The following is a 22,819-nucleotide window of genomic DNA, read 5'->3' as shown; positions in this document are numbered from 1 at the left end:
TTTAAAGGAAACTCACAGATTGATCAGCTTTTTAAAATATTCAATATTTTAGGTACCTATAACTATTTGATTGGCATTGTTTTAAATTGACGAAAACTTATTTCCAATCAAATAACAATGTGAATCTAGCAAAAAGATAGAACAACTAATAAGTAGATGAAGTTTTGATAATAAGCTGATGTGATTTTGCTGAAGTTAAATTTTAAAAAATCATTAAAAAGATGTCTAAAGCTTTTTTTGTACCTAATGGAAATGAGATGTCCTATCACAAAATAACTTTCTAAAAAAACGTCAGGTACTCCAGATGAAAATACATGGAGAGGAGTAACACAAATGCCAGAATACAATTTCAATTTCCCAAAATGGAAGCCATTAAATCTTAGACAATTTTTCAATATTGGTACAGAAGCACTAAACTTCCTGAATGTAATTTTATTAACATTTTAACTTAATTAAAATTAACATCCCTTATTTCTATTTTAGGGCTTGTTGCGTTATGATCTTTCTCAAAGATTGACTGCTAAGCAAGCAATTTGCCATGAATTTCTCAAAAATAGTTTTTTTTGTCAACTTCAAATTTGACTTTGAGTTTTTATTGAATTTATAGATGAAAAATAACAATATTTATTTCCTGTTTTATTTTCTTGGCCAAAAAATTGATAAACTGAATCAAATTAAAAGTGAAATTGATTTTATGAAATTAAAATTTAAACATAATAAATTTTATTGTCTTGCACAAATGATGATTTTCTCAAGATTTTTAATCTAATTGCGCTAGACTGGTATTTTTCATTATTTGTCTTGTTACTCACACAGCACGATGATATATAACAAGGTATGCAAAAGATACAACGAAACACAACTATCTTACTAGTAAAGGACCACGCCGTCATTATAAGTTGCATGTATACAACAATTAGGCAAATAACCATGAAGTTGTAGAAGCTGTCCAGCAAGTAGCCCGCCAAATATCTGTGGAAGTGCTTACCTTTCTCTAAGTTTTCTATGTAGTCCAAAGGATCTGGCGGTTTGATGAAAACGTGATTTTCGTTAATATTCGAATAAATGAAGGGTGTCTGGTTGGCAATCACATGCTTGTGGAAATATTTCAAAGGTTCAGTTGAGTAATTGACATGGATGCTTGCATTATCTTTTAGTGCGCTATTCTTTTGAGTAACATGTTTTTCTGTAATCATTAGGTAATAAAGAGGCAAAAGCAAAGTGATGAATAACATCAGCCAAGCCATCATTTGTCTTAAATACATGTTGACGATTAAGAATATTGTACGACGGGAATGTGTTTTATGTAATTTGTTTTTATTAAACTACCTACCGTTTATATATTTAACATGGGAGTTACGCAAAATGTGACTCAATTTATTGAAAGAAATAATAAAGAAGAGCAAAATCTCGCTCAAAGTACTCTAAGACGAGATTCTTATTTTACTTTTTCAAAAATCAAAGAAAAGTAAATTCGATATCAAAACTGTTAAAAATATTTTTTTCAAATTTTAGTTATTTTTTAGCCCGCCAAATGTATGTGGATGTGCTTAGGGATACCTTACTCTTATTTAGAATTCTAAATGTCGCTTATTACTCTATAGAACGCTATTTATTAAATCTTGAAATTTTATTTTATTACCATGTTAGTTTAACAAGCAAAACCTTTGAAACTTTGCTGCATGTTTTTCTCCGTCTGTTAGCAAACATTTATGGTCTTTTAATGTTGGATGAGTTTGCTTGCCAAAATGTTGATGGTTTTGGTTTAACAATCCTTTCTTTATTGTTTACGCTAAGAAATAACAATTTAACGGCTTACAAATATTAAGTAAGTTTACATTAAATTATTCTTATTATTGAACATTCATTAGTCGCTTTTTACAATCATTAGCGTTCACCTATACAAAGAACAAAATTAAATGAATAAAAATATTTTTAATGACTAAAACAAAAAATTTTCAATTAATTTTACTTTCTCTGTATATATAAGCATTATATAACGATATAAACATTATACACTGATATATAAACGTTAAGAAGATGATCGGTTGCGCGCAGACTTAAGGCCAAATTATTCCGCCCACAACTGCAAAATTTTAAAAGAATTTGCGAAGAACAAAGAGTCGATCAAGTTTGGTAGTAAATAATGAGTTTTTTGTCTTAAACTGGTTGTCCTGTTACGAAATATAGGTATCTATGTAATGTAACGAAACACTCCCTGGTCGTAGGATACAAATTTGCATCGTTTATTTTTAACAAAGAACTATTTATACTGAAAATTATAAAGATGATGAACATACGTGTCCATATTGTTGAAATTCTTGAGTTTGTTGATCTGATTGCTGTGCATCAACTAGCTACTTACCGCACTACTACTACGCGCAAGCCATGCTAATCGTAACTTCATAAGTATATTTAAAGCGTTGGTTCTTTTTAACTTTTTTGAGTAAAATTTTATACAAGGACTCTCATTTCTACCTACCCATGAAAGGAGTTTGTAGAGAAGACTGGCAACCAGCTGAATATCATCAACAAAGGCATAAAAACCTTTCGTGGTATGTAAAAGAAACAGAAAAAATTCATTTTTGCGGAACTTCAACAGATTCAACATGTAAATCACTCATAATACAGTGAAAACTATTTTGCCGTATTTCAAAACAATTTACATACTCTGTACTATACCATTTTATTATTTCCTTTTTCTAACGAAACTTCTGTTAAAAATTAGTTGATAGTTGTTTTACGATTTACAACATATTCATTTCTGTGAAAGATATATTTTAAAAACTTTAATTATTGCCAGCTTACAGTAAGGCGTAGCGGTAGCTGGGCAGATAAATGAGTTATTGTGATGCAAAAGCTCATTAATCGAGTTTTTTCATAAACAATTGACATTTCTAATTGTATGTATCATTTTGAGCCTTCCATTAAATTGCATATGGCTTCGTTCATCAGACTAGAACGTTACGGTGCATCCATGCTACAATTATTCGTTCGGGTTTTTAATGCATGAAATACAAATTTGAGTAGTTATGCATATTTCGCAAAATTTCATTTCGCATAATTTTTTTGACGTACTAGCACACAAGGTAAGAATGGGATGCCTGGCATTGCTTTTACTGCGCGCTGACTTGGAATACAGCCGTCCAAATGGGTAAGTTACGGAATGAGGAGGCTTACAAAGTGTGGGTTTTATAGATCAGGGTACATTATAGATTTGGGTTAATAGAATAGCAAAGTTTATAATATAGGATAATTAATATGGCATTGGGTTTGTAGGTACATGAGGTATTCAATAAAATTGTGGTTTGCATAATTGATTGGGTTTTTCTTGAATGATGCAGGTAGATTATAAAACGGATTAATCAATAGAATTGAGTATTTTTTAGTATGGAGGGTGGAGTAACTTTAAAATACTGGTAGAGTTTGATCCAAATTTTTTACTCCAAGAACGTTCAAAATAACTGGTTTTTTTAACAAATTTTCAAACACCTACAAATTATAAAACTGATATTGCTTGTCAGCATAAGCTTTTAATATGTTTTTTATAAGTTAAGTTTAATCAGTTATCCTTAACTGTTTAATAGCTTTTTAAGTTTTTGTACGAATGAAGACAATTCAGTTGCAGGTTGTGTTGCTGTAATGTGGCCTAAAAATTAAAGTGGAATTTATATTTATTAAGAAATCATACAATTCAACATTATTTTCATACGATAGATTTTCAATTACATTTAATTTATTAGGATGATGTACAAAATCATTTGGCAGACATTTTAATATTCTTAATAAAATTTGTTCATTCGGCGTAGACGGGCATCATTAGAGAAGGTAATAACTCTCTATGGTGTATTCCATTCCTTTTAGTTGGCGTTATTAGTATAATTAATGGTTTTTATAAATAATTGCACATACGACAATTTCAAGCTAAATTAAAGTTTTATAGTATAAATAGCATAGCATATAGTGTATTTGTATGTATATATATATTCGATTTATTTTTATTTATTTATGTATATACATAATTTTTCATTTAATTATATATATATATATATATATATATTTATTTATTTATTTATATGCAATTTTTGTTAAAAAATAAAATTATAGTCTGTTGGATATTCAACAACTAAACGATTATTTAAAATATGTGATCGTTATATGGATGATCCGAAAAGTAGTTCAATACTACCAGCCTCTGAATGTTTATCATCTGCCGAAATGGATTAATGTTTGTATAATTGCCATAACCAGGTGATGCATATGGAGATCGTAATATTAAAACAAGCAAAAAATACACATGAACGTATTAAAAAGTAATCAACATGAAGTGAAGTTTGAAACATTTTTTGAAAAAAAAAGGTAGATGATAGGAAATAATTTAATTGAATATTATTTATGAAACGTACAAATATATATATATATATATATATATAATATATATATATATATATATATATATATATAAAATATAGAAATACAATGCATATAAGCATGTATTACATATGTACCGTTGTGCAGTATAATGAGATTGAGATATAATAAGAGAGTCGTATTGTTGCACCAACAGTTATTTAGCGTGTTGACTGTAATGTAGTGTGACATGTAACTATTTTCTTTCAGGTTTCCGTAGTGTAGTTTTCGGAGGAGTTTATATTTTTTCTCTTTCGTTTCTTCTTTTGAATGAAGGATTAAAATGATTTTTTAATGTCAATGTTTGTAAATAAATATCTTTAAAAATTGAAATAAATTTGGAAATTTGAAACGGATAGCGAATATAAAAAATGGAAAAATGTAATGTTCCAGCGATATTTTGTTTCATCCACTTTTCTTTTGCTTCCGCATTTTATCCAGGAAGTGGGATGCACGAACTGACGGCATTCAAACGTTAGTTCTCCTTTCGTCTTCAGTTCAAAGTCGATGCATTTTAATTAAATAATTGCTCGTGTGACTTTTTTTGGATGATTTTATTAAATTAAATTTTTTCAATAAATTTATCTCTATTAGCATCTGATTACAATCTTATATTTTTCCAACAACTTCTATATAAAATGTGTTAACAACATCGCAAATTGTTTTAAATTTGAAAATTGTATCATGTCAAAGTTATTACACTAAAAGACATTATTATGACATTATTATTTGATGTTGAAAATAAATGCATTGTAAATTAATTGTGAAGCAATTTCGCCAACGTAACCAGCATTGAAAATATTATTTTATTGATTTTTAATGAAAGTTTAGCATGAAAAGAAAGCTGGAAAGGCATATGCAATGTCATAAGCAATGCAGTCCGCGTTTGTCCATTTTAAAAGCTTTTACTTCCACAATGGAACTCATTTGCAATCTGCGGGTGGAAAAGTTTCTTTTTTGCATGAGAACAATAATGTGCATTAGTTTGTTACGTGAACTGTATTTAAAATTTATTCTCCGCGCTTTTATAGTCTGTAAATATCATCACATGAATCTCTACTCTCGTAAAGGCTCACATTATTCATTGATATCTGACCTTTTTTTCTGGCATATTGAAAATTTTGTTATTTTTTAAGTTTTAAGATGAGAATTGAAAAGTTTTTTTTACAATAGCTGGTTTTGAATTATGAATCCGGTCGGCTCAAAGATTATGCATCGCCAGATCATTGTTTAGCAATGCACAGTTACAAAATTCACTAACAAAATATTTCAACGATGCATAATATGAAATTAAATAGCTCCAATAATGCATTATTTGGCTCTTTATTTATTTATTATTTTGAAAGATAACCACTTTTTCACGATGATCAATCATATCGCGGTAACAATATACAATTTTTACAAACGCTCTTCAAAGTTTTTGAAAGATGTGTCGAAAAAATAAATAAGTTTTTCAACGTACACATGAAAATGATTCATGGCATATTCCAGATAAGTTCTTAAAGCCTGCTATGAATGATGGTAATTAATCAACGTACACACTGTGCTGCAAAACAAAAGGCAAATAGTATAAATGAGGCTGTTTTGCTTTTTTTATTACATAAACTGAGGTATGTTTAGTTATTTATATTGTTCCTTCAGTGATGACTTGCCGAGTTATTCAACGATTCACGATCTAGCGGTAGATATATCACAAAACGTTTGCGTATTAATATAGCTGTATATGGCGTATATATGGGCGTTCCATTTTTGATTTAGTAAATTGCAAGCAATTTCTCAGCGGGTGCAAAAATTTCATTTGATAATGTTGATTGGCGATGTATCAGCAGATGGCATTCATCATTGTCAGGTCGGACTTTAATTTCATTGCAAAGCTTGATTTATTGGTCGACACTTTCATCAAATTTGTTTATAATTTAATTTCTACAAACAAGTGCGCTAAAAAGATAAAAAGCATTTTACTTTCTTTAATGAGTTGTTTAACGTTTGAAAATATTTGGTGTTTATGTAGCCAGCGCTGTTTATATTATTACTCATTTTTATTATAATATTAAAAAATTTTCGTCATAAATTATTTTAAACGTCTGTTATTGGTAATGCTATGGCGCACAAACAGCTCATTGTTGCGAAATGTTTATTTTAGTGTCACTATAATCCAACATTGCATTTCAATTTATACTTACTTGTTCGTTTATTTCAATGTTTGTTTGACTCAATGGTTGTGTTGTGTTAATGAGTTCTTTTTGACTTAGATTTTAAAACATAACAATAGTGCTTGAGTGCAACTCGTTTGCAACTTTTAAAGTTATGAATCAACAAACCAAAGTATTATTGTTATTTTATAATTTCATATAAAAATGCTTACCACAGTGAAAAACGTGGAAGGGCAACAGTTTAGAGGCAACAAAACCCAGCCTGACTTCTTCTACAACATTCTTTTCGACAACGATCAGATGCTTGTTGGGGCCAGGTGAGGTATCTTTAATGATCAACTTCTTTATTGGCGTTTCAGTTTATGCTCGTTCATTCGTTCGTTTGTTTGTTTGTTTGTTTGTCTTTTTGTGTGGTTTTATCATCCATCGTTGATTTCTTTTATATGTTGAATAGATATAAACTTTTTTAAATGAATTGAAAATAAAATTAAATTGACGTTTCATGAAATTTAAATTAAAGTTGTTGAATATTAATGAAATTATCAAGCTTGCAAAAATTATTTTTCATATTTCTACGTTATTATTATCAAATTTTTTAATAACAAAATTGAATTTTTTATTGAAAAAATAATTTTCAAAACATTTTTTTAAATTTTAACTTTCAGAAATCACATATTCTTCATTGACCTGCTCAAATTCAGCGAAATCAAGGTATGTCTTTTGACGTTGAATTTTTTTCGAGCATTCATTTAATTTTTTGTTTCATCTGAAAAAGAGTATTTACTCTTTTTAAATAAAAAAAACTTTTTATTTAAACAAACCACAAAATTAAAAAAGCAAAACTTTATAAATGATATACGTGGACGAAAATACTTTGTGTTAATTTTTTAACAAAAAAGTTAAAAGGTTGAACACAGGAATGACGCCCATACACCTAGTCAAAAAATGCAGATTATTTCATTCATATTCATAGGCGTATTCAAAATGACAAACAGAAAAGAACAAAAACATTTACTCCTTCGTCATTATTAACATTCAATCTACAAGCTGCTTATTGAATTACGTACGTATCGTGCAGCTCAACATGAATTATAATACCTTGTTGTCGTTTTATTGCAACGCACGTTAATTATGCAAAAATAACCCAGTATAAAATTTGAATGTAAACAGCTTTTTGAGATTACAAATTCCAAATGAATTCATTCATCTGTGTATCGTATATTATATATTAATTATAAATTAAAGTATGAATAAATAATTATGAACAAATTTGCTGTGCCTCGATGAGAAATTATTTTCACAGTTAAATTCTCACAACCCTTAAATTCCTATCAAGATTTCAATCTTTGTGCGGACTGAGCTGAATGAATAAATAAATGAATGAATGAATGAATGAACGAACGAATGAATGAATGAGCAAGTGAATGAGTGAAGGAATGCAAGGTGTAACAGAAGCTAATGTTGAATGAGTTTGTAAAACTATTTGAAGATATCAAGGTACTTGCTTGCTTGTAGAATGCTGTTCGTCGTTGGCTTTATTATATTTGCTTTCATTCATCCGTTGATTTGTTCATTCATTCATTTATTCATACTTAAGTAATTTTATTTATTCATCCGTTCATTTATTCATTGGTTTGTTCGTTTATCAATTAATAAATTAGTTAATCTATTATAATTAATGAATTAATTCATTAATTCAATCATTCATTCTTTCATTAGTTTTTTTATTTATATTTTATTTGTTACTCTACGTTTCATTCAACAAATTACAAAATCAAAAACTCGTTTTAATACTCGCTTCTGTTCCATCATTTATTCATTCAACCTTTAATTCACACTTGATAATTCACTGACTCGATAATTCACTTTGTTAATTACGTTTAGGTACATATTCTCTCCCTCTACCTTTCTCTCCCTCTACCTTTCTCTTTCTCTCTTTCTCTCATTTTTTCTTTATGTCTCGTTTGACTCTATTTTATTCTGCAGCAGGGGCGCATCTTTGGCGGGGAAGGGGCAAAATTTTGAAAATTTGACGCTGGGCCAAGAGACTAACCATATTTGTGGTAGTGCAGCTGTAAACTAAGCTGGCGGTCTGTTTTTTGCTATCACGACAATTTTTTGTCGATTTCCTACATACAATACATATTTTACAGACTTTCAATAATGGTAGCGCTCATGGCGAGAGCATGGCCCGCAGATCCACCACTGTGCTGCAAAGATTTAAGTAAGTAAAGTAGAACTAATTTAAAATAAGAAAAATGTGAGGGGGGAGAGAGAGAGAAAAGAAATAAGTGAAAGACAAATAGAAAACGAAAGATAAAACAAATATCATGTTTTAAGTAAATGAATGAAAAAATCAATAAAAGAAACAGAATTTTTGATGTAACAAAAGTATCTAAATCGTCTGGAGAACAAACTTTATAGACTAAAAAATATTGCTACTGGTTTATTATTTACAAGATACTTCATCTGATTGCAGCAGAAAAATATTAATTAAATCTCCATTTATAAAAATTTTGCTCCATTCTAGAGAAGCATAATGTGCTTAAAATATATCCTATCATCTGTGGGTAGAATAAGATCATTAATAAAACATAAAGTGCAATTATAAAGTTCCGTGATTTGAATCGATAATTTTCAGGCGAACAATGCCTCGCCTGTTTCATGAACAAGTAGCGAAAAACTGCACAAAAATATTTTTTTTCAAATTAACTTTTTCATGTTTTAATTGGATTTTTCTACTGAAGCAACATACGAAGCAACATGGAGTTGTGTCTGAGGTTGATGAATATTTTAAAACAGAACTCGTGCGTCTTTTGTTTCGAATTGCAATTGTTTACATCCTCATCCTGTATGCATTGCTTCCGCATCTCAACAAGAACCGAACAATAGCATCAAAAAGAGATAGCAATTACAACATTGATTAATAAAACAACATTTCCACGTTGACAACAACATGTTGACAAATGTTCAAATAATAGGTAGGTGGGTAGGCAGTTTTGGGTGCATGCATACATTCAATTGGTCCTATTCGTTAAGGTCCTAAATCCGAATGCTTCTCCTACAACTACAGACACTCTTCTGGACATGCATTATTTAACACACATTCTGAACGAGTCTCCTTTATATATGTGGCAATAACAATACATATATACATGCAAATACATACTTATATGTGTGTGTGTGTGTGTGTGTGTATACATACGTATGCGTGTACGTGTATATGTAATGTAAAGAGGTTCATCTGCTTTGCAAGTACGTACGTATGATTGTAATGTAGGCCTTCAGGTTGTTAACTATCATACGCATTGACGTCCCTTCTTTTCATTAAGGCAAACACACGTGTGTGAATTGCAAGGTTACAGTACTGTGCCTATGTGTGTATGTGTGTGTGCATGCTTGTATTTATGTATATATGTGTACACACGTATGTATGCACGTATGTAGAAGTTATTGCAGACTCAATTGTTGTCGAACAAGATGTTATTTTCCTCCTTCGTAGCACGGTGCTGGCTGACGCCTGTCTCATTCAACGCCCTCATGGGCATGGCATAATATTGAATGAAAGCTTTGAAAGAAGGCTGTAATGAAGTTTGAAATAATTTTATCGATTTTCTGCTTGTATTTGTATGTCTATGTGTGTCTATGTATGTTTTGTATATGTGAAGAATGTTTCACTAGTGGTTGAGGTGGGGAGGTGTTATTAACTGATCGCTTGGTGGCTATTCAGGTTTTGTCGTCAGGTAAGCAGTTGATTCGGCAATTCTCACTTTTATTTTTAAAAAATTTCCCTGTTTCCAAAATTGCTTTTCATTTTGCAAATTGATGATTTCCAGTGAGAACGTCATTTTTACAGTAAAGGTAATAAAAAAACAAAAATGCTGAGCTCCTAAGCGTATATGTGAGTTAGTGTGCGTTCTCGTTTGAGTGTGTCAATGCACGTCAGTTTATAATTTGTCTGAGATTCGTGTCTGCCACAAACATACCATTAACTTCTACCAACTTTCATAAGCGTTATTTATTGAAACATGTTTTGTTCATATCAAATGAAGTGCTGTAGAGTAGACAACGGCAGTTATTATGGTGGTCCATGTTTCGTCATCTGATTTGTCTGCGGGTCTGACTCACTGTCTGTCTGTTTGTTTGTCAGTCAGTCTGCTTGTTTGACTGTTTGTTTGTCTGTGTGTTTGTCAATCTGAGCGTGTGTCTGTATGTTTGTGGGTTTATATTCTTTTCTGAATAATCATTTAAATTTTTTATTTTTTGATTTGTCATTCATTGGTTTATTTTATATTATTATTGTGTTCTTTACTGGTACATTGTTGACAATAGAAATTAATGTTCAATACTTCGCAGTTCTCCAATCAGTTTCTGCATAATGAAATCATTCGCAAACCAAAAATCTAACTCATTCAGTCAGTAGATGCACCATTAATTGAAACAAAACTTACCAGAAACATGAACCTGCGTAGCTGAAGAAAATAATGTAAATCTTTATTTAGAGTTCTCAGAAAAGTTTATCTGATAAAATTGTCATGTAATAATTAATTTTTTTTCTAGTTTTAACAAACTTCATATAATTCTCGCATGCAAATGTTCGGAATAAAATATTTAAATAAATCTTGGAAGGGATGAAATTGCTTGAAATAAAAAAATAGTAATTTAAGTTGATTCCATTGAACTACAAAGTGAACTGACCTCATTGGATTAAAAACTTAATTAATTTAACGGCACTTTCAGATAAATTGGTTATAAAACAAATTTGATCATTTTACTTATAAATATTAAATAATAAAAATCAAATAAACAAAATCAAATAAACAAAATCAAATAAACAAAATCAAATAAACAAAATCAAATAAACAAAACACAAATTTGCGTAAAAAAAATTCAAACCCAAATTTTGAGATTTAAAAAAAATATATTTCCATTTAAAACTTCCAAACACGACAGCGAATGATAAACATTCTGGGAACTCTGCTTAATAATGAGGAACGGCTAAGATTAGACAAAAGAAAAACAATGGTGATGATGGAGATGAAGAACAAATGATGGTGGTATGATGAGGGGAGTGCATGGTGACGTGGGCAATGATATTGGTAAATACGTGTTGATACGGATGGCGAGTACGGTAAATACATGTTGATGTGATGATAATACTGATGTGTTGATGGTGAATAATGATGAAGTCATTACCATATAATGGTGATATGATTGTATCCACTGAAAATTTACATGATAATTGTTGTAGCCAATTAATCATCATTAACGTCAGTATTAATTAATCGTAAAAAATAATAAGTATATGAAATAAATTATTAAATAAATGAATAAATTAGTAAATATATGAAATAAATAAATTAACATTGTAATAAGCGTTATGGTTATGAAGGAAATAGTCGCATGTTTTGCCAGAAGTTTCATTGAATACCTCTTCGCGTGTTGAGCACTTCTTCGCACTCACATCATTATTGTCATCGTCATTATAGTTTGTTTATAGCCATCAGAGTAAATTCATCATCTCCTTCTATCATTATTTTGAACGCGTTCATCATCCGTATCGTCATCATCTTTATTATCATTATTACGATCGTCGTTAAGAACATCACCACCACCCCCATCATCGTGATCGTTATCATCATCATTATCGTCGTCGTCATCATCTTCATCATCATCATCATGTTTTGCATTATCATTTCTTAATCATCGTCATCGATACCCACCATTATCGACATTATTTTTATCATTTTATTAATTCGTTTCTTTATTTATTTTAACATAATTGTGATCATCATCATCGTCACACTCATCACCATCATCATTATCATCATCTGCATCAGCGTAGGATTTTTATCATCATCATACTCACAACTTCTATCATCTTTATAAATGTGAACTTTTTTCTTTACAACTTTTTTCAACTTAAATTCCTTCTATGCCATTGTCATTACCATCATCACCATCATCACGTTATCATCGTTATCCTCTTTTATCCTCATCGTCATCTATTTACCATCCTCATCACCATCATAATCATCTTTTCGTCATCATCATCGTTGTCGTCATCATCATCATCATCATCGTCATCATCATCATCATCGTTTTCGTCATCATCATCATCATCATCACACTCTCCATCCGATGACAGCCTTGGTAACATTTACATAAAACTCTTCAAGATATTCTTAAAAAGCTTGATGATAGAGGTGATAATGATGTCGTATTCGCAACTGCCTCATAAGATGCCATGTCTGCTAATTGAATTAACTTAAGCGCCTGCTACAAAACACTTTATACAGTGCTTCTTAAATATTCATATCATTTTTCATTGCTGACATTAAATTACTTAAAAAACATTTTCGAAGCTACTCTTAATAAGTGAAGTAATTTGTAAAGTTGAGTTGAGGCGATGTGAACATGAAATTTCAAATCAGTAACTATTTCGATTCAGTGATATGAATTTCAAATTTCCATTTATTCAAATTTATTATCACCACCATGGCGTGCAACGACACTGAAATCAATCTTTTTTTTTATTTAAAGTCGAAAATGCGTTGAAATGAATAAAAATATATTTTCACTGTAAAAATTGTTTTGCTGAAAATGGAAGTTAGTTCATCAACAACAAAACTAAAACGGGGACTACTCGATCATTATGAATTTTATTTTAGCCATGAATTATTAAGTTCATGCTCAATTTTTATTGCAACTCCATACGCCCATAACGTGCCTGTTGAACCTTCAGAGGCAGGCAGTTGAAACGCTGGGAACTTTTTTTCTTTTCCAAACTAATATACTCTTTGAAAATGTTTTAATGGTTTGTACCGTTCAAAAAAACATCCATCGTACAGATGTGGGGATTATGGAGACCATTACCTTCCAGCTTTCTTGCCCATTCCGCTCGTAAAAATTAAAAACACTCAAAAATATAAATTGCTCCTTTGTGCTCTAAACACTTAAACAGCCTAACGTCTCAATTAACACAAGGAATACAAATTGAGAGAAAGTAACATTCCGATATGAAATGTAATTATTTAGATTAAAAATTAATACGTATTCGGCAACATCTAATCAACAAAAATTTTGTTGAAAAATTTTTTATGAACACTTCAGCAGCTTGCTGTGACGATGGATAAACATCATCATCATCATTTTTAATAATCGTCATTATAAATAATAATAATAATAATAACAACAACAACAACAATAATAATAATAATATTATTATTATTATTTAAATGATACTAAAAAAGGAGCAACAAAGTCAAACTCTGCTAACAATATCTTAAGCGTAATAAAACTAATAATACTACACTATCTTCAGCTGATGATCTTCCTCACTGTCGACAGCTCTAAAAGATGTTCTTGAACTTTAAAACACTTTTAAAATACATTTCGACATGAAGTGTGGCTCTACGTGCTGTCAATTTCGTTGAGGATGTTCACGTATTTGTTTATTGTAACATTTGTGATTTTAATTTTTATTCATTAACCTTCGCAAAGGAAAAAATTGGCCGCATTATTCAACATTTTTGTTTGCAATCAAACCGCTTGTCTTATAAAGTGAAATAGAATGGTTATATAAAGAAAAATCTAAAAAGTCTTACATGATTTTTGTTAGAATGTTTTTGAACTGAGTACTAATAGTTGCCCTTGAATAGTCATTATCTGAGCTAACACGCTGAATGGACACTGACTGAGCTGACAATCTTTAAATGTAGATTTCTTGAAAAATTAAAATGTCGTAATGGATTCTTCAATTAATTAATTTAAGCTGCTCCAATTTAAATTTAATTTTATCTACACACACGCGCGCACACATGTACAAACACGCACAGGCAAACACGCCCAATAGTTATAAGCATCTGCAAGTGAAGGAATTTCATTGTTGACACGTGGTCTCGGATATGATGTACAGATGTTAGCGTCATGGTCAGGAAGGTTGTAAAACAACAATGGCATCTGCAAGATTAGTCAGTCAACCAACTTATCGTAAATATACCACCAACTGTCAGAATGGCTTGCATATTTTATTGCTCCTACGAACGCTATAATTAACCGCTTTCATTACAAGTCTCTCAAGAAGATGGATGACGAAATGTTTAATTTTTTGTCAATATATTGTGTAATTTTCTAAACATTGTTATTAAATGGCACAAAAATAATAGAATTGTGAGATTGAAATCTACACTTAAAGGTGTTAACAATGAACGGAACGTTGAGGTGTCGTAACTTGGAATGGAAGACGGCTGGGTGAGGAGAAGAACGAGAACAATGCCTCGCACCGACTCCACTTCCTTCTTTGGATGAAAAAATATTTGCAAGTTGCTGAAAAAATTGAAAAAATTCTATTGTTTATGCCTACAGAAAAATTTGAAAAAATAGTATGTGGTGCAGTGTTTCTGCTTCGAAGTTTTAAAAACTCACAAGAAAGAGAATCGATTTACCATGGTGGCTTTGAAATGAAACAATTGATGTGTGTGCCGTACTGCCGTGCAACGCATTTTTTGAAAATAAAATTTGTTCCTGTCGTAATAAGTAAACTTTTTTTAACCATTCCGTCTATTCACAAATAATGCCATCAACAAATTAATTGATTAACTGATTCAACTGGACTCTATAGAGTATTCCATTCCAGAAACAATGCGGACAGGCAATGTGGTTGTTTAGGTTTTAGCGCTGCATGGAAGGATAACTGATACACACAAAATACAATTTTGTATGTTGAATTATGTTTTAAACTTGAATATAATAAATAACGTAATGGCGCGTTTGTTAATCACCTCATAAAACATGTCTCCAAATTCATTTTTTAAATTAACATTTTTCTAATTTTTACTAAGTTATTTGAAATAAAACACTGCACAAACTCAAAGCATCCAATGTATTTCGTGTATCTAATTATATAACACATGAGATATCACGTTTGTATGGTTGTACCTGGTCCAACACGTAAGAACATTCTACAATAGTGGTTCGTACACATTTAATTGTACAATTTACATATTCGTACAAGCGAATCTGCAAACGAACGAACCAGATTTTCACAACAATTTATTTCAGGTTCTCATGATAGATGATGTTTCAAAAAACATTATAAAGTAAAATTTATTGAAAATTAAATTTTTGTCGTAAGAAATGAGACGTGTCGTGATTATATGTTTTATGTGCTGGTATGTTTTCACTGATTGCCGGGAAGACACAAAACAACAAAAAAAATTGCATAGAAAAAGAATTCTTACGAGACGGAAAGAGCAGAGAAGTGAATGAAAGTAATAAAGAATAAAGATATTTAACGATGGACAGAAAAGAGGAAAGATGACGGAGAGAAGAGACGAATGCAAAATAGAGAGATTGAGAAAGAGAGGGGGAGAGAGAAAGTAGAAAAGAAAAAATAGAGAAAAAGCGAAAAGAGAAAGAGAGAGGAAAACAATCATTAAGTTAGTGAAGCAACATCATAAACACATCATTCCATGCATTATCCATGCACCCCTGATGTTTCTGACTCTTCACTCATCTCTTCTTTCTCTTCTTCATTGTCAACCAGTCAACCATCTTTCATTCATTTATTCATTTATTTGTTCTTTTATTCATTCGTTCACTCATTCATTCGCTTATCTTTTGACAGCCGACAGGTGTCTTTGTTACTATTGCTTCGGGTGTGTGTTTGTGTTTGTGTGTGTGCGTGTATGTGTACATGTGTGCTTGTGTGTTTGTGTCTGTGAATAGTGTGTGTGAGTTCAGTTCGTGAACGTTCTATAGATACGAAGGTATCATTATTAACGAAACATACGGTAGCATTCCTTCTCAAATGATGGAGTGAATGAAACAATGAATGAATAATAAATTGATAAAATTTAATAATAGTCAAAAGAACGTTCGTTAAAACAAAGTCAAGTTGGCTGAAAAATATATATATGAATGAATGAATGAATGAATGAATGAATGATTGAATGAATTAATTGGCTTTAGATGAAAGCAATAATAAATAATTAAATAAGGAGTCAATGGATGAATAATAAAAATATTTTAATATCATTTTGATAGAATTAACAGCGCTCTACCTCGATTTCAATTTTCAAATGTTAATTAATAAGTAAAGTAAATCAGAGGTTGTCGTGCTTATGAGATGAAATGAAAATAAACTCTCAACATCAGAACTTCAGTGAATGATGGGCCATTGAAAGAAAATTGAGAAGAACAAAATAAATAAAGATTGTACAATTTTAAATTTTAATACTAACATCAAACGTGAGATACTTATTCTTTTCATTTTAACAATCTTCATCAACTAAGGCTATCGTTGGGGTAGCGTGGCCGAGCGGTCTAAGGCGCTGGTTTAAGGCACCAGTCTCTTCGGGGGCGTGGGTTCGAATCCCACCGCTGCCACTATTTTTTCTTCATAAATTTACTAAGTTTTTTCAATAAAACTCACAATAACGACTATTTTATATAATGGGTAAAACAAGTCCCTAGTAGTCTAATGGTTAGGATTCGGCGCTCTCACCGCCGCGGTCGGGGTTCGATTCCCCGCTAGGGAGGTTGATTCTTTTTGATTTTTTTTTTGTCTACCGTTTAATTTTTTATTGAAACGATTGATGTAATAAGTCTATAGAATGCAGTAATATAAACGTATGGATCGCCAGACAGACACACGAGTCAACGCTAGGATCATTTTCATGGGATTATAAAAATTAATCATCTTTATATTGCATCAAAGTTAGAGTTAGAGAAGCTCAAACACACTCACACACGAGCAGACACACACTCAGACACACACGCGCACACACACACGCACACACACACAGAGGTATTTTAAGTAGTAGCTTAGCTATGCATTTACTTATAATAAATACATTAAAAGTGTGTTGTGTATAGTACACACACAGACACACACACAGACACACAGACACAAAAACACACAGACACACAAACACACACAAATACTCACTCATACTAGCGTGCATATTACTAGATGATCAGCCGAAAAAGTTAACGTACTAAATAAACATTTTATTGCTTACAACTTTCCTGCTGAATATTAATTACTATTTTTATTATTGTGTTATTATTTTTATTACTGTTGTTGTTATTGTTATTTCATTATTATTGTCATTGTTATAGTTATGTTTATTGTGTGTTATACCTGTACATTTATAGTATACAATATATTAAATTATTCATGATTAGGTAACCAAAAAGCGAAATAAATTAACACAATTAAACATACACACACTCACAAACACACACACTCACACAAACATAAATACACACTAACTCGCACACACACACACAAATTTATATACGTACATACAATGTAAGTGTATGTTATAAAATAGATTATATATGTGTGCACAAGATATCACATGTGTCATCAAATAAAAATAATTTATGTTATTCAGGTTTCAATACATACTACCATGCTTTGAATGTAGGAACGTTTGGGTTGTATATGTTGTATATACATGTGTGTGTGTGTGTGTATGTTTGTATGTTTGTGTGTGTGTGTGTGTGTGTGTACGCAACGCATTAATTAATCTTCTGCTGTTGGGATTTGTGGTCTGTGTAGTATAGCATGAAATAATAGAGTAATAATAATGTTGCTTTGATGTTGATTTTTATGTTAATAATAACAACAATAATAATGTTGCTAATAAAAAACGAACAACTGATTTTATATCGCGGTGAATATTAATTTTGTAACTTCTTTCATATTAATATTGGCAAGTGAATCAATCATATGTCGTTTGATCATCGCATGGATTGATCACGCGGCGCGCACACACACACACATACACAAAACACACACACACACATACACAAACATACAAACACACACAATTACACAAACACGACTTGCAAACGATCGAATGTTTCGAATCATTCATCATTCATCACACTATGTTTTGAGTTGTTCGTCGTTGTTTAATTCAATAGCAATCGATGTTATGATGTGTTAATCATTTCGCTGAATTTAAAAATTGCACATCTTTTTTTAAGCGGCATCAGTTTTTATGACAAAATACGTAAAAATATCATAGAAAAAATAAAAAATAAATTAAAATTTCCTAACCAAAATGAAACCGAATACCAGCCATCAAAACATTTATGAGAAGTTAGTTGCACTATAGCGTGTTATGTGCGCATAAAATGTATGTGTCTGATGTGTATTGTGCTTGTTAGTTAATCACACGTACAGAGCTAATTATTATCTGCACTATTCGCTTCACGCTTCATTTAACATTGAAATTCATATGCCACGTGTTTGCCTGTACACGTGTGCACGGTACGAACTACGTTGAAATATAGTCATAAACAGACATTGAGAGTTATATTAGAAGGATATTGAGGCGTATATAATTATTCGAATATAATAAAATATTTATACTAGAGTAAAGTATTTCACCCAACAACTTCATTAATAGACTTTAAAAATACTCTCATTATACTTGTTAAATCAGGTTGTCTGGAACCAAATTAAAAGATTTTTATTAAAGTTTAAGTTATTTTGCTGGAAAAAAGCATTTTTACGATGCAATTACTTTTTAAAAATTTCATTCTCTAAAAATACCTCAAAATCACAGCATACCTTAGCGTATTTGCTTAAACGTATTTATTCACATTGTGGACATGCCACACCGTGCTATGATTTTTGTTTACACAACTATAAGTCAATTTTTACGTATTTGCAGTTTGAGATGTTTGCTTAAATTTCATTTTTGGCCGAGTTATTTATTTTCTACTGAATTAACTTGCAATATTAAACTATTGAGAACAATATATTTATTCAATGAATTCTATTTAATAGAATGTACATGCATGAACTGCCTTAAATAAAATCCAAAATTCTAACCTAACTTAACTACCTGTAATTATTTAATCATAAATGTATTCATTCATTTTCGATTAGTTGGATAGCTTGCCGCCAAATTCCTTTTAAAGAATTTGGCAGACGAAAGCGAATGAACGAAATAAATGAAACTTCATATAATACATACTAAACCATAGGCAAACTTAATAATAATAATAATATAAGCATATATCAACTAATGAATTAATTATTAATCGAGTGAATTTAATTGAACTGTTTAACTGCTATTAAGAAATGTCTGTTCAGTATCGCGTGTATTTTGCTTCTAATTTGATGACTGTATTTATTCACTCACTAACTAACCTTACAATCATAAAATTTCAGTTCCAGTCGTCTATTTTTTACTCAACAAAAGATCACAACTTTAATTATTCAAAAGAATCAAAAATTTTCAAAACTTTGTTTAAAAAAATTAATATCCCATAATAGGGAAGAAAAAAAGGACATTTTATTTAGAGCACTTTCTAGTACAAAGCCGGCAAATAACTATGAATAAATTAAAACTTGATCAGGTTTTTCACATGTTATATTTTCTCCCTTTTTCCATTTTTTTTCCTCCACGTCGAATTTGCCATTCGCAAGAAAAAAGTATAAAATTTTATTCGTTTTAATTTAAATTTTTCTCGGTTGCTAATCAACGACATAAAAATCCCAGTTTTTCAGACTTTTGTTGTTTCATTTTGCTGCTTGGAAGGCTTTTGTAAATTTATTATGCTTACAGATAAAAAAAGTTTCTTTCATGCTAACGCAAAGATCAAAATTTTAAAAACATATTTCCAAATATTACTAATCTGAAACCTCCCAACATTAAGTTTATAATATATTATTTCACATGGTAGAATATGATAAAAGTTTCATTGAAGTATAAAAATCACGAACAACTTTATTTTCACGAATTAAAAGCTGATGATCTCTCGCATTTTCGTTTTTTGCATTTGATTTTTTTTTTGTTTTGAAATAATGTCATGAAAAATCTTTATTTTATAATTTAGATGTCTATTTCATTATTTTTGTTGGTTTTGTTTGTAGAAGTGGAAGGATTTCTTAACATTTTAGGCTCAGTATAATTTAAAATGGCAAAAATTTTATCTTGTGAATGTTGACCTTCATCATGGTTTGAATGTTAAAGCATTTGAAAAACATTTTCAAAAAATTTGAATATTTTTCAACTTAGAAGAGCGAACGAAATGGAATTTGAAAGTTTTTCAATGATTTAAAATTAAATTATCCCACAGAGAATCACTTGGCCACCACCAATTAGAAGCATCAAAGATTGCATGCGAATGCAAAAAAGCGAGGTTCGTATTTCTTTTTCATTTCATTTCTTTAAAGGAATTATTATTAAAAAGTAATTAATTACAATCAATTAAAATTGCAAACATGTTTATTCAAAAATAAATTAAAATAAAGAAAATGTAAGGCCAGAAAATTTTTTAAAACAAAACATAAATAATTATTATATATTTTATGTGAAATTCAATATATAAAATTCGACGTCCATCATTTTATATGTTTAAAAAGAGAAAGTAATTAATATTATCCTCATTATTGTTCTTGTTAACTATAATAATATTTATAACTTCTATTATGACACGTACGATAATAATAGTGAAAAATACTACTACTATTATACTATTATTACAACAACAACAACAACATCAACAACAACAACAAAAACAACAATAACAACAACAAAAACAACAACAACAACAAAAACAACAACAACAACAATAACAACAACAACAACAAAAACAACAGCAACAGCAGCAGCAGCAACAACAGCAACAGCAGCAACAACAACAACAATTACTACTCTTACTACTACTACTACTAATAATAATTATAATAGGCTCGCTCAATATATTTTATTTCAACGCAACAGTCCAAACAAAAAAAATAGTAAGCCGGGCCCAGCCGAGCCTGAGTTATTTCAAATATTTCTACACAAGACACACACACACACACACACCATACACACACACACACACACACACACACACACACACACACACACACACACACACACACACACACACACACATATATATATACATAGAAGACACACATAAACACACAAACACATGTATGTAAACGTATATATCATTCATACAAATGAGTAATTTTAATATGGATATTTATAGCACAAATGAACATGCGTGCCTATATATTAATCGTGTTAAAGTTGCCGCTCTGTTAAGAGATGCGTTTTGCGGTTTGAATAATAGTTTTTGTATAAAAATGTACTGTTATTAGCGGGTGTCTGTCTGTCTGTCTCTTTCTTTCTCTCTCTCTCTGTGTGTGTGTGCAGAGTTAAGTGTGTGTATATATACTTGTGCATAAACGAATATCTGTGTGCATGATTGACAATAAAATGTAGATTGGTGTATTGATAACAAGCGTATGTTTTGAAATAATTGTAATACAAATCGAAGCTTCGCGTTGTTGTTATCGCGTGGTGACCAACTTCGAATAGGATCTGTGCCAAAGCTCAAAGACCATTGTACGCCATGCGCTTATGATGCGGTGCGTGCAAAATATTTGCGTACCCCACCCCGTGTTGATATTGCAGCCTTTGGGCGAAAAATTTTCATTACAAGCATGGAATGATATTGCAAACGGCTCAGTGCTCGCCAGAGCTGCGTTGTAAATAAATAAAGAAATGTTTGCAACTATGCACTATATAACTATATTAGTATTAGTTGAATAAGCTATATTAATCTATGTTAATTAGTAACTAGTTCGTTGTTCTTCTGCTCTAATCTCTCTCATTTTTTCTTTCATCGACCGAAATTCTGCTTCTGCTCGACAAAAAATAAGAAACATATTTTTGCTATAATTGTGAAAGAAAATCGTCCAAAAAAGTAATGTTAATGTTGGCCCAACAAATATAAATTTCAAATATTATGAAAATTTCAATTTTTCAGAAGCAGTTCACTACGGCAGCAGTGTTCTAGCAAACATGTTCATACTCAAAACCTTTTGATTCAGCTCGTCTCAACCGGTACAACATGTCACGTGTACTTGCTGTACGGGTACTTGCTGTACTATTAAATTAGATAAAAAATTCTTATTATTATTCTTATATATATATTCTTCAATGTTTAACAAAATTGAATACAAAAATATATCTCCAATTGTTGTCATTATCAGAAAGAGAACATAAAAAATAAATGAAACTATTGCAAGAAAGTTTGAAATTCTCTTCAAAACAGAAATTAAATTTAAAGAGCATTACATACATGTAACTGTAACCCACAACGTAAACATTTGTGGCGTTGTTGGCGAACGCTCAAGTCTGAAAAGTTTAAACTAGTTATTTCATGATAACTTTCTTTCAGCAAGCAGGCCAAACTTTATCAATCCCAAATTTTATTAAAGTTTTTTT

The 22,819-nt window shown here is 30.6% G+C and overlaps 2 protein-coding genes across 2 annotated transcripts in view; both read left to right on the top strand.

Annotated features, from left to right (window-relative positions):
* Positions 1 to 447, top strand: part of HELRODRAFT_155593 (hypothetical protein) — a gene marked incomplete at both ends in the record, with an annotated part of 1,676 nt that extends 1,229 nt beyond the window's left edge. Inside the window, 2 exons of the mRNA XM_009011190.1 lie at positions 222 to 223; positions 296 to 447. Of these exons, the coding sequence (XP_009009438.1) occupies positions 222 to 223; positions 296 to 447 (154 nt within the window). The remainder of the gene's footprint in view (positions 1 to 221; positions 224 to 295) is intronic.
* A 4,334-nt stretch (positions 448 to 4,781) lies between these two features.
* On the top strand, positions 4,782 to 8,791 carry HELRODRAFT_159304 (hypothetical protein; the record flags this gene model as incomplete). Its single annotated transcript, XM_009011189.1, has 4 exons — positions 4,782 to 4,884; positions 6,781 to 6,880; positions 7,229 to 7,274; positions 8,717 to 8,791. 4 exons carry the CDS (start codon positions 4,782 to 4,784, stop codon positions 8,789 to 8,791), a joined length of 324 nt encoding a protein of 107 aa, XP_009009437.1.
* Positions 8,792 to 22,819: the final 14,028 nt, after the last annotated feature.

The sequence above is a fragment of the Helobdella robusta genome (genome assembly GCF_000326865.2).
Source record: "Helobdella robusta unplaced genomic scaffold HELROscaffold_1, whole genome shotgun sequence".
In the NCBI taxonomy this organism is placed as follows: Eukaryota; Metazoa; Annelida; class Clitellata; order Rhynchobdellida; family Glossiphoniidae; genus Helobdella; species Helobdella robusta.
This window is presented reverse-complemented; position numbering and strand designations above follow the sequence as displayed.